We start from the raw sequence: 12342 nt of genomic DNA on the forward strand, positions 1-12342 counted from the left end.
GGAAAAAGGCCTGCTGCTGATGGAAAGGGGAATAGGCGTGTTGGGAAGGGGAAAAAAGGTTGTGTCCGTGGGGTAGGTGCAGAAGAAAGACCATCTTCCAGCCAAACTAAAATGTCTATTTCTTTTAGCGGACAATGTGATAAGATCCCTTTCTTACGGCCACGCCAATCGCTACAAATTCCAGATGAGGCACAAAAACAGCAGGTGCTTCAACGGATATCAAGTGCTCCTTTAAGTGGGCTCTCCTCCACATCAACTTCAACATCACAAATACTCCAGTCCTCAAAGGTGTCACCCAAATCGCACTTGCCTCCTCACAGCTCCCAAATCTCCAGCTGCCCGTCTGAGTATGAGGTAGAACAGATGGTTGAGTCTGCAGAGCTGTTTACTCATACTATAGCCTGGGAATCAGAGGTCGACTCCAGCGCTTCTGTGAATCCAGACGAGGAAATGATCTGCACTGATGCCCAGAATCTTTATGAGTCGGATCCAGGACCAGACGCAGAAGGTTCTGACCATAATGTAGACCCTCATTCCCAAACTGTAACTCCTGTTGGTGGAGACAATGAGGAAGACGATGATAAGACTCAAATACCTGATTGGAGCGACAACTTTAGTTTTTTGTCAGGGCAGGAACAGGTTGGCTCTGAGGACGACGGGTGTGATAACGCACAGGGTGATGATGATGAGGTCGGAGATCCCACTTACTGTCAACCCACAGTCAGCCAAGAGATGAGGTCAGCAGAGGAGGTGGAGGAAGATGCTAGTGACGACGAGGTCAGGTTGCGCCTTCCTGGACAGAGACGTAGTACTGGAAGCACGTCAACAACTGCATCCTCAAACACAACTCTGCCTCTCACCACAAGTCGTGGTGGCTCTTCAGGTCGCATGGGTGCTAAGCCTTGCATAGCCTGGGCATTTTTTCAGATCGATAAAGATGACCCAACTCGTGTTATCTGTAACATTTGTCAGCAAAAGCTAAGTAGAGGCCAAAAAATACATAGTTTGAGTACTTCATGCATGAACCGGCACATGGACATGAAGCATAAGTTGCAGTGGGAAGCTCAGTGTGCTACAATGCGGTCTAGCCGGCCGGGCCAACCACCGTCTGCCATATCTTGTGCATCCGCGGCCTCTTCATCCTCTGTGACTGGGGGGACAGCAGTCACACCTGTTTTGGGGCGCAGACCTGCCACCTCTTTACCCGCAACAGCCAGCGTGATTGGCAGGTCATCATTTTCTTTGGAGGTGGTAACACCAGCTGGTCTTGAGCGCTGTCCGACATCGATAGCACCACCTTTGGATCAAGGCAACCTAACATGTCCGCCTGCATCTTCCTCACAGACCGGCAGTTTGCCGGGGACACCCTTATCAACCCCGTCTAAGCACAATAGCCAGCCCTCGGTCCCTCAGATGTGGACAAGTAAAAGACCATTTCCTCCTAGCCATGAGAAAGCTAAGAGGTTGAATTTCACCATCTGCAAGCTCTTGGCTACAGAAATGCTGCCTTTCCGCCTGGTGGACACAGAGGATTTTCGAGACCTTATGTCCGTCGCAGTGCCCCAGTACCAGATGCCCAGTCGGCACTACTTCTCAAAGAAAGGTGTGCCTGCGCTCCACCAGCATGTCGCACACAACATCACCGCTTCTTTGAGAAACTCTGTGTGTGACAGGGTGCATTTCACCACAGACACTTGGACGAGTAGGCATGGACAGGGGCGTTACATGTCGCTGACTGGGCACTGGGTAACTATGGTGACAGCAGGACAAGGGGCTGCTGTCCAAGTCTTGCCGTCCCCACGAGTTGTGCGTCAATCCTCTTTATGTCATTTTTCCTCCACTGCTTCTGCCTCCTCAACCTCCTCTCGGTCTTCCACCTGCACCCAAAGCCTGTCTGGTCATGCCACAAGCTTTCTAACTGCGCAGAAGGGATCCTGCACACCTCCTTACTATGCTGGCAGTAGGGCTCAACGTCATCAGGCGGTTTTTACATTGAAATGTCTGGGAAATGTGAGTCACACAGCTGAGGAGTTGTGGTCAGCTCTGGAGAACCAATTTCATGAATGGTTGTCTCCACTGGACCTGAAACCAGGGAAGGCCGTGTGCGACAATGCTGCAAACCTGGGTGCGGCCCTTCGCCGGGGCAATGTCACACACGTGCCTTGTATGGCTCACGTGTTGAACCTGGTTGTCCAGCAATTTTTAGCCCACTATCCCAGACTAGATGGCCTTCTGCAGAGGGCACGGTCGCTGTGTGCTCACTTCCGCCGTTCGCATCCCGCAGCTCAGCGACTTACATCTCTACAGAAGTCGTTGGGCCTGCCACTTCACCGGCTAAAATGCAATGTGCCTACCCGGTGGAATTCAACTCTGCACATGTTGCAGCGACTGTGGCAGCACCGACAAGCCCTGGTGCAATACGTTCTGACGTATAGCCTGGGCCAACGAGATTCAGAGGTGGGGCAAATCACGCTGGAGGAGTGGTCTCAGATCAGGGACCTATGCACCCTTCTGCACAGTTTTGAAATGGCGACGAAGATGTTTAGTGCTGACGATGCCATTATCAGCATGACTATTCCGGTGATTTACATGCTGGAGCACATGTTAAACAGAATTCGGAGTCAGGTGGTGGCACAAGAGGAGGTGGAGGAAGTAGAGGAGGAGGAGTTGTATGCGGAAGGGCTAACATCTGCAAGGTCCAGACGGTCGGCAGCACCAGGGCGGCAGGCATGTGAGGGTGGGGGAGATGATTTTACCAGGGCGCATGGTAGCAGCCAAACTAGTGAGGAAGGTGCAGGAGCCCAGGAAGAAGTGGAGGACGAACTGATGGAAGACTCATCAGATGAGGGAGATCTTGATCACATTTCTGTTGTGCGAGGTTGGGGGGAGAGGACAGAGGAAGGAAGCATGATTGTTACCTCGCCACCAACACAACAGGGACTTGGTGCTCCTGGATGCGCAACACACATGAGTGCCTTCTTGCTGCACTACCTGCAACATGACCCTCGAATTGTGAGAATTAGAAATAATCCTGACTACTGGGTTGCCACACTGTTAGATCCCCGGTACAAAAGTAAATTTGCAGAAATTATTCCTGCCATAGAAAGGGATGCACGCATGCAGGAGTATCAGCAGAGACTGTTGCAGAATCTTACATGTGCTTTTCCACAAAATACCAGTGGTGCACGTAGTGAATCTCACAGTTCCAACTTGCCAACCGTGGTCTGTATGGAATTGTTCAATAAAGGGCCCAAAATTAAGATAACATAGATGGGAGAGGTCTCTATGAATAGGAATTCCTAAGTATTTGATACCCTGTGAGGGCCAGGCAAAGGGAAAGTTGGACTGGATGGAATCCTATATGGATTTAGGGAGGGAGACATCGAGGGCCTCAGACTTCGCTGCATTGATTTTAAAATTTTACCATGTAACAAAGTGATCTATTTCAGCCATAACAGCAGGGATGGATATATGTGATTGAGTGATATATACTAGGACATCATCAGCAAATAGAGAGCACTTGTACTCGGTGCCTCCCACCTCAATCCACCTAATATTGGGGTTATGGCGAATTGATGAGAGCAGGTGCTCCGTCACTAGGATGTATAAGAGAGGGGACAGAGGACATCCCTGCCTTGTCCCATTGGTGATTGTGAAAGGTGATGAAAATGTTCTGACGCACCCCCTGGGCCTTGGGACACCCGGAGCCGGACCCTTTTTGGTGGATGCTGGTGGTTGTAGTCTTCGTGGCGGCGATCCGGTTCCGTGGCTCAGGGCGGTCAAACCAGTGGCGGAACTATTTATGTGGTTTTGATGTTTAAATGTCCGACTACGCCACCCGTGGATTGCGGTCAGAGTGAACCGCCGCTACAGGGCAGACCGCTAAGGCTGGTGTTGTGGGTGCAGCAGAGCGTAGCATAACTCCCCACGGGAGGAGTATAGCCTCAGGGCAGTGTATGCGGAGGATGGGGGTGATGGTGCAGGGCAGCAGCAGTAACGACACGGAGTCAGTGATGCAGTTCAGGGCCTTTACTCACAGTTCTTATTATCCAGACCACGTCTGCAGGTAACGGCTGCCCACGTCGTACTGTGCTCACCAGGTGAGGGGCTCAGACAACTCCCAGATAACTTTGGAGCGCTTCACAGGACCCCCTTTGTGTGTCCTTTGTCTGGCCTTTCTTACCAACACTTCTGTCCGGCTGCCTCGGGCCTCCTCTTGGTAAACTTGGCGCCAGTTTCCCTGACCCTATGTGGTGCCTTCCTAGCGGGTGGAGCAAGGGGCTGCACCACATAAAATGTCAGAGCCTCCGGTTTCTAGCTGAGGGTCGTTTCCTGCCTCCACTAGTTCGGGGACCGGTCTCCCCCTTTGGCCTGACCCCTCCACGCAGGTGGATTCGGGCGTGCGGTGGCGACTCGCCCGTCCGCACCCCTGGGATCCCTTCATTCCTCGTTCCTGGAGCCTTCTCCGCTCCTCTTCCTTCCTTCTCCCTCTTGCAGGCCTGGGCCTCTGTTACTAGGCCCGCCTCCGGAGCAGAGCTCATGCAGAGCCCCTGCTCCCTGCCACTTCTGCTCAGACTTCTCTGCACTGAACTAAGATGGTGCCCACCTTTTATACTCCCTTCTCAATGCACCCAGGAACTGCTTCCTCCCTGCTCCTGCACTGCAGGGTTCCCCTTCGTCAGTGTTCCCTCCCCCCACTCCAGCCAGGGACAGGGACTGTCGTGCCCATCTCAGGGGCATATTGGTCGCCCTGCCCCACGGCAATGTGGTGTAATGCATGCAGGTGTCGGGTCCTGATCCACACTCCATCCTTATCTGAGAGTGAGATATCACACCTCTGGGTGAGGTGCAATACGTCTGTAGCAACCGAGCCCTCGGTGCTACAGTTCCATTTATCTTCAGCCTAGGTGACGTATTGTGATACAGGGCCGTGATTTTGGCTATAAAAGGGTCCCCTAGACCCCTACCCCAAGCTTTTTAAGAGAATCATATATGGCGTGCCAGGAGACTCTATGGAATGCTTTCTCAGCATCCAACGAGAGTATCTACTTACAAATTTTTAACTGCATCTAGCCCAGGAAATACTTTGTGCCTAGTAGCAGTGTCTGCTAGTCAGCGGATTATCCCGGCTGTTAAGCAAGCTACACCACCTGTAGTTTGGACACTTAATTTTTTCAAAGGAAATGCTTCGGGACCACGGGATACTTAGTGAAGAGCATCAGGAGGCACCCCAAGGCATAGGGGCTGGGACTGGCACTAGGATGCCTTGCGGTGGACAGCCGAGCTCGATCCTTATAAAAGCTTTTTAACTGCAGCAGCTTTAGTGGACGCTACTGGAGCTGGAATTACGCGGCTGCTGGCATGAGACTTGCCCTCCAATAGATCCTTGTAAATGGATTTAAAGTGTATTCATTCAAATTAGAGGGACAATTTAAATTAAAAAGCTTAGAGCTGCCTCCACCACAGGGGGGCTCTCTCGACCCACCAGCGGACAGGCACCAGTATTGGGAGAGGGGGGCTGGCCGTCAGGGTTCACCGCGGCTCTGGCACAAACCCGGCGACACAGAGGTGGCACGGGCAGGAGCGGACTGGCCGTCTCGGCTTCTCACTTTTTGGATTTTAGAAGGGCATGACATGCCTATATCTGTGTCTCCCCCTCCTTTTACTCCTCCACCTCTTTTCTTTTCGCATGACTATATGTACTTGTCACTTTTCCATGTGTTAGTTGTGTCTTCTGAGCAGTTTGTCAGCTTTTGGACACCTTTGAAGGTGTTTTCTATGTGTTTCTATGTGTTTTTGTTTGCCTGCCATTGGTTTTAACGGTGTTCGAAGGTGTTCGACGAACAGTTCGACGAACAGTTCGGCGAACACACGGGTGTTCGACGAACCGAACCGAACTCGAACACTACGGGGGTGGCTCAACACTACTTACGAGCACACATATCAGTCACTCATAAGGATCAATCCCAATATGAGAGTTCTAGGCAGATCTCACTTCTCAATGTGGATATTAAATTGTTTGTGAAAATGCTCCCTTCCAGATAATTCCCACTTTTAACTGATTTCATCTACCAGCACCAGGTGGGTTTCTTGAGAGATAGAGAGGCTAGAGACAATACAGCTAAAGTGTTGAACCCAATACATAGAGCAAAAATGAAATCTCAGCCCCTTATGCTTTCATCTACTGATGCAAAAAAAGGCCTTTGATAGCGTAAATTGGACCTTCATGCATGAGACACTCCATGGTGTAGGCCTAAAATCTAACATGCTATGTTGGATATCCGCCCTATACACAAAACCAACAGCCAGCATAAAGATGAATGGGGTCTTATCTCAGGAGTTCGTGCAATTGAACGTGTCAAGGATGCCCACTATCTCCCTTAATTTTTATACTCACACTAGAGCCTTTCCTCAAAAGGATTCAGTCCAACAGGAACATCATGGTCCCCTGTATTCACGGGTTTCCTTGCAAGATTGCAGCCTATGCAGACAATCTGCTTTTTTTCACTAATAACCAGGCCACTTCTATTCCAAATTTGATGCCAGAATTCCATGCATATAATGGCCTATCTGATTTTCAAAGCAACTTCTCTAAATCAGAGGCCCTGAACATCAACACCTCTTCATCTATCATAGCACCCCTGAAAGCTGTCTTCAACTTCAAATGAGAGATATAAGCTTGAGATACTCTTTTAATTTACCTAAACTCCTCCACTTGGTACAGCAGAACTGTTCAAGATGGACGAGGAATGCTTTTACATGGTTTGGTAGAAGCAAAATCTTTATAATGCACATTTTCCCACTAATTTTGTATGTCTGTCAAGCCCTTCCAATTGGGGTCCCCGTTCTTCTTCAGGAATCTTGCCTCAGTTCAAACCAAGTTCATATGGTCCAGTTAGAACCATATTATATCATTCTAAGGCCTTAGGGGATATAGCTTTGCCCAATTTCAGATCTTATTATATAGCCACCCACCTCTCTAGAATGGAGGAATGGTAAGGGGAAAGCCTGGGTTGGGATCGAGCAAAGCTTTACAAATATCTCTTTTGTTGGCTACTCTGTGGCTGGACTTACTCTTGGTTAAATCATTTAAATCTCATCCTACGATTGGGGCCACTCTTGCCTGTTGTACTCATCCCGCAGTCAATTCTCATATCTTACCAATATCTTCCTCCATGTTTCCCATTTTGGGCAATCTGCTTTTTCTCCTGGAGTTAGAGGATAAAGTCTTTCGTAACTGGCTAAGTAGGGGTTGTTTTAGAGTGTCTCATTTTGAATGTGGACATATTTGGCCCTCAAAGGAAGATCTTCTTGGCCTATCTACTCCCTCTTCCCTGGGAACCTGGAGAGTTGGTTAGCTTTCACACTTTTTCCACTCACTCGCTCCTAGACTTTTTTTATGATAGTGATAAGACGTCTTTGGAAATCACGAATACGGACTCTGGACTGCTAAGACACACTTTATCGTTCTCATATTACTTGCTGATTGAACCCCCATACCAACCTAATACCAGATTTCAAACCCAATGTGAAGGCAATTTTCGGCCTTTCCCTATCAAAGGAGCAGTGGAGACGTATTTTTACCTTAACACATAAATCATCTTTCTGCTCCCCTTCTCATGAGGCCGGTTACAAATTGCTCTCTCAGTGGTATAGGGTCCCAACTCAACTACACTCAATCTTTGCTGATGCAAGTCTCATATGTTGGAGATGTGGGGAGGAGGGTGATCTCTTACACATTTTCTGGTCCGGCAGGCATCTCTCTCCTTTTTGGGAAAAAGTGCAGAAAGTGATCTGTAAAATCACAGATCTGATTACAGACCTGGACCCAGCTCTTGTTCTTCTCCATTACTGTGACATCCCTATAAAACCCTACAGACATTCAATATTGAGACACTTAAATGGGTATTCCCATCTCCAAGATCCTATCCCAATATGTAGTAGGTGTAATAGCAAATACCTCAAATTAGAAATGTAGTATAGTTTTTCTGATTCGCGATGTCTTTCCTCATGTGTAGGCATTGTAGGACCTTAGGTATACATGGTTACGACCACTAGCAGCTAGTTAACTATCGCTATATCAGTGGTCGTAACCATGGATACCTAAGATCCTGCAATGTCCTGCACATGGGGTAAGCGATGTAGCAAATCAGAAAATCTATACTACATTTCTAATTGGAGGTATTTGCTAATATCATTATTATTACACCTACTACATATTGGGATAGGATTTTGCAGATAGGAATACCCCTTTAATCTCAACTGCAAAAGCATGCATCCCTCTACTGTGGAAAGAAGATACCACTCCGACAATCTTTCTCTGGTTTACTAAGAAAAATAAGTTGATGTTAATGGAGGAGCTGACTTCAACGATTAATAACTCTTATGATTGTTTTTACAAAACCTGGTATTACAGGAAGGTATTTAGATCTTTGGCTAATTATATGGCCCGTATTGGGCAAATCTGAATCTTTATTCTTTGGGTCCCACATGTGAATACATTTTCTTAACATCCTCCCTTCTTTCCCCCCACTTCCCTTCTTGTTTCTTTTGCCTTTCTTCTTTTCTGTCTTTTTTACATACTTCTTCCTTTTTCATCTATCATCTTGTCTGTCATCTTTGCTCCAGTCAGTCTGGGTGATTTTCGTTATGTACTTTCTCATCCTGCTCCTTAATGTTCATTTTGTGTTATTGTTTTTTCAGGATTTGAGTAGCAAGTTCATAGCTTCTTCTGTTCTTTCCTCTCCCTCAGTAATTGTTTATATTTATTGGCACAGTCAGTGTCATGTGACTGTACCTTTTCTTCTCTTTATAAAGTTAATAAATAAAGACAAAGTTTAAAAAAAGGAGGACTTACCAGTGTGAGACATGTAACTAGCACAGTATAGAACTTTGCTTTCTAATGACTCGCCCCCAGGGCCGTGAGGTACTCGGCTGGCTGCTTTTGGGGGGAGATCACGGTGGCTGGCCCGGTCCGTGATCCAGGGCGGTCAGTGCAAAAAGGGGATACTTATAGGGGATTTGTCGTGACGCCAAATGTGGTGTCTGGTGAGGATCACGAGCGCTGCAACAGTCCTCTGAGGCAGGTGTTAGGGCAGCTTGAGATGGAACGGCTCCCCACAGGTGGAGCAGGCCTCAGGGCAGTGAAAACAATGCAGGTTGCGCTGGGCGTTGTGGTGCAGGTTGAGCGATGGCGCAGCAGAAGTAACGGACAGAGACAGGGGATTTGCTTCATTACCTTTACTGGTGCTGTTGTTAGGTACGGTCCAGGGTACTCCAGGTGAAGGGCGCACTTTTGGACTTCACCCCAGTGAGCGGGTATAGGGCCTCCTGATCCTTGTCTGTCTCTGTGTATATTCCTGGCCAGCCTGCAACTGAGCCTAGGCTATGTGTCCTGCTTTTACTTCACCTGTTGCTCAGAAGTAGGACCTCTGGTTGGTAACCACTTTCCCTGGACGTCGGGGCCTTCGTGGTTCCTGGTCCTGTAGGTGTCTAGCTTCAGGTTTGCCAGGGACTTGTAGTCCTCCTGGGATTCCGGTTATCCCTACTGGGTGTAAAGGGTCGCTGTAGGCTCGGACCCGGTGTCCGATTTGTATAACGGGGTGAGCTTACTAGGCTCCTCTGCCCCCTTAGCTCCGCTCTCCTTTTCTCCTCGCCGTCGACCACACTCGGGGCCCTCACTACTCGGCAGCTGGCGTGCTGCGTCTTCACCGCTCTCTGAGCGTCGGCACGCTCTCTGCTCAACTCTGAGCTGTGTTCCTCTCTGAACACTGAACTGAAACTTCACTCACTTCAGACTAAACACTCCACTAGACTGATCTGCCTGGCTCCACCCTCCCTTTATATATCTCTAACGGGCTCCCTCTGCTGGTCTGAGGTGGTAGGGTGGAGGTGTGTGAATGTGTAAGGGCCTCTTGTGGAGAAGTCCATCCATGCACCCTTCTGGGTTCTGTGGCACCAATGCGCAGCAGTGCGCCACACTAACAAACACATTTGCTGCAGCTCTCACAGCTCTGCTGTATGGTATCAATATTACAATACTGGCTGCTTGTGAGCATGAAGCTGAGAGGAACCTGCAGATGTGTCAGGTATAATCACACACAGCTCTGCAGTGAGATCAGGAGAGCAGAGCGCAACAATTACACATCACACTGGAAGCGCCCCCTTTAATGTAAAATTCACTGGTCTTCTGGCAAGATTGCGGCCTATGCAGACGATCTGTGGAGAAGATAGAGAAATTAAGTTCTCCATCTTCTCCGCACCTGTGCTGCGATTCTTTCATGTGAAAGAATAGAATCACACTCTGATGACACTCGGATCAAACTGTGACAGAATTTGAGCCAGGTGTCATTTGCCCAATTCTCTCGAGTGAGATTATATGCGCCAGTGTGAAAATACTCTAGTATTCTGCGTCTGAGTACAGTGCTTCACTACCTGCAACTGTCCCTTGGACACTGAATGGAATAGTAGTTTGCATGCATGACCACTACTGCACTCAAAAAAGGGACACATGATCCCTTTTCTAAAGATAGATGGAGATCCTAGCATTGTGCTAATTTTATTGAAGATTACATACTGATAATGAATTATATCTACTTTCAGTTAATGGTCATTTTATGTGGGATAATCCAGCAGTGAGCGGCCAGCTAACAACATTTCCCAATAAGACTAGTTACAATATTACTTTTGGGCTGGGAACCTACGTCTTCACGGCTGAAGAATGGCTTTACAGACGGGACTTTCTGAAAGGAGGAGATGCTTTCATTTCAATATCCATGGAAGGTATGTCATAAAGTATTACAGCCTTGTTTAATTAATGTTTCATTTTGTCTTCATGATTGTACTGCAGATTGCTGAATTGTGACAGTGTGCAATGTGCACATAGTCAGGATTACGCAGTGTAGCCTGCTAGAACAAGCTTTCACATGACCTAAAGTGTGTGATCTGCATAGTTGTGGTCACGTGCCAACTAGTTTCTCATCTGTATCTCTCTATAAAACATTAAGAGAAGCAAGAAAAGTAACTATAAATTGCATACTTGCAGTCACATGACCAATGACCACCCGCTCAAGCAGAATTGTGATAGTGAACACATTGCTTGTTCAGAATTCAGTAATTTGCATCCATTTAGAGTGGTAGCAGAAATTTAGGTGATGCACAGAAAAGTCCTTTAGGGTGTATTCAGGCGTCTGTACAAATCGGTCAGAGATCTTACCACAATGCACAGACTGGTCACAGGTCTCCGGATCCAAGTTTACAGCTTAATATAAATACATGAAGCAGACACACTCAAGTCGAGAGACCTGCAGCCAGTTCATGCATTGCAATACCTTTTAGGGTCTGAATGCACCTTAAAAGGTACTACATCACGCTATTTATCTGCTGTGGATTTTTTGCAGTGGAAATTTCGCTGTTTGATGCCATTTAGCAAAATCTGCAATTAATTGTGGGAATTTTGTAGTCAAAATGCTACAGGTTTACAAATACGCTGCACAAATTGGCTTACTGCAGATGACAAATCCATAGCAAACTTTTGAAAAATTTGGATGGAGGATCTGTGGCATATCCAACCTGTGTGGACATATCTTAAATGTGGTAATGTCACTACACCATGAATGCTCTGTAATCATTCCCTGCCACTTTGATTGACAGCCTGCGCTGCACACACAAGCTGCACACACAAGCTACAGAGCAGACTATCAGTCAATGTGCACGACTTTTGGATATGGAACGGACCCCCACTCCATCTTAAAACAACCATAACTACAGTAAACTTCGACACTGGAATAAATACACAAAACCCATTATTTTGGTTGTCAAAATGGCCACCGCTTTACTTAAATCACAGGATTAAAACAATCACATTAAGAGTCAGGTGAAGTGCTAGTACATTAGGATTCACCAGTACTGTGATATCCCCAGCTGTCTGACAAACAGCACCAGGACAGAAAGCTATAAAGGGACGGCACGCACTGGCTTGCCACTCAAGCAGAGCCAGTAAACTTTCAGGGCACCAATGACCCTATTATCCTCACTCCTGTGCTTAACCACTGTGCCCGCCCCTGATTGACGTTACATTTACAACATCCTTGAGGCTGGCCACCAAAGCTGAGCCTCTTCACCACCATGAGGTTTTACAGCCTCTATTAGTTAAAATGAGTCCACCTTCACTTGTCATATGACACTTTTAGCCTTTTTATTTTTATTTTATAAATCAATTTGGTAAACTTACAAAGTAGATGCCCCTGCAAAGGGCAAACTTGGCAAACCTCGGACTCACAAACAGTAATCCTACAGCACTCAGGAGAGGAAAAAAAACCCTGTGGAAGAAACCTCTAGAGA

General features: G+C 47.5%; 1 protein-coding gene across 1 annotated transcript in view; it reads left to right on the forward strand.

Moving 5' to 3' along the window:
* The window catches only part of LOC141265747 (meprin A subunit beta-like), a 108757-nt gene that overhangs the window by 74525 nt on the left and 21890 nt on the right, over positions 1-12342 (forward strand). Inside the window, exon 12 of the mRNA XM_073679208.1 lies at positions 10603-10782. Coding sequence (XP_073535309.1) covers positions 10603-10782 — 180 coding nt within the window. The remainder of the gene's footprint in view (positions 1-10602; positions 10783-12342) is intronic.

Source organism: Phyllobates terribilis, unplaced genomic scaffold, assembly GCF_046119375.1.
Source record: "Phyllobates terribilis strain yellow unplaced genomic scaffold, ASM4611937v1 Scaffold_4__5_contigs__length_816908805, whole genome shotgun sequence".
In the NCBI taxonomy this organism is placed as follows: Eukaryota; Metazoa; Chordata; class Amphibia; order Anura; family Dendrobatidae; genus Phyllobates; species Phyllobates terribilis.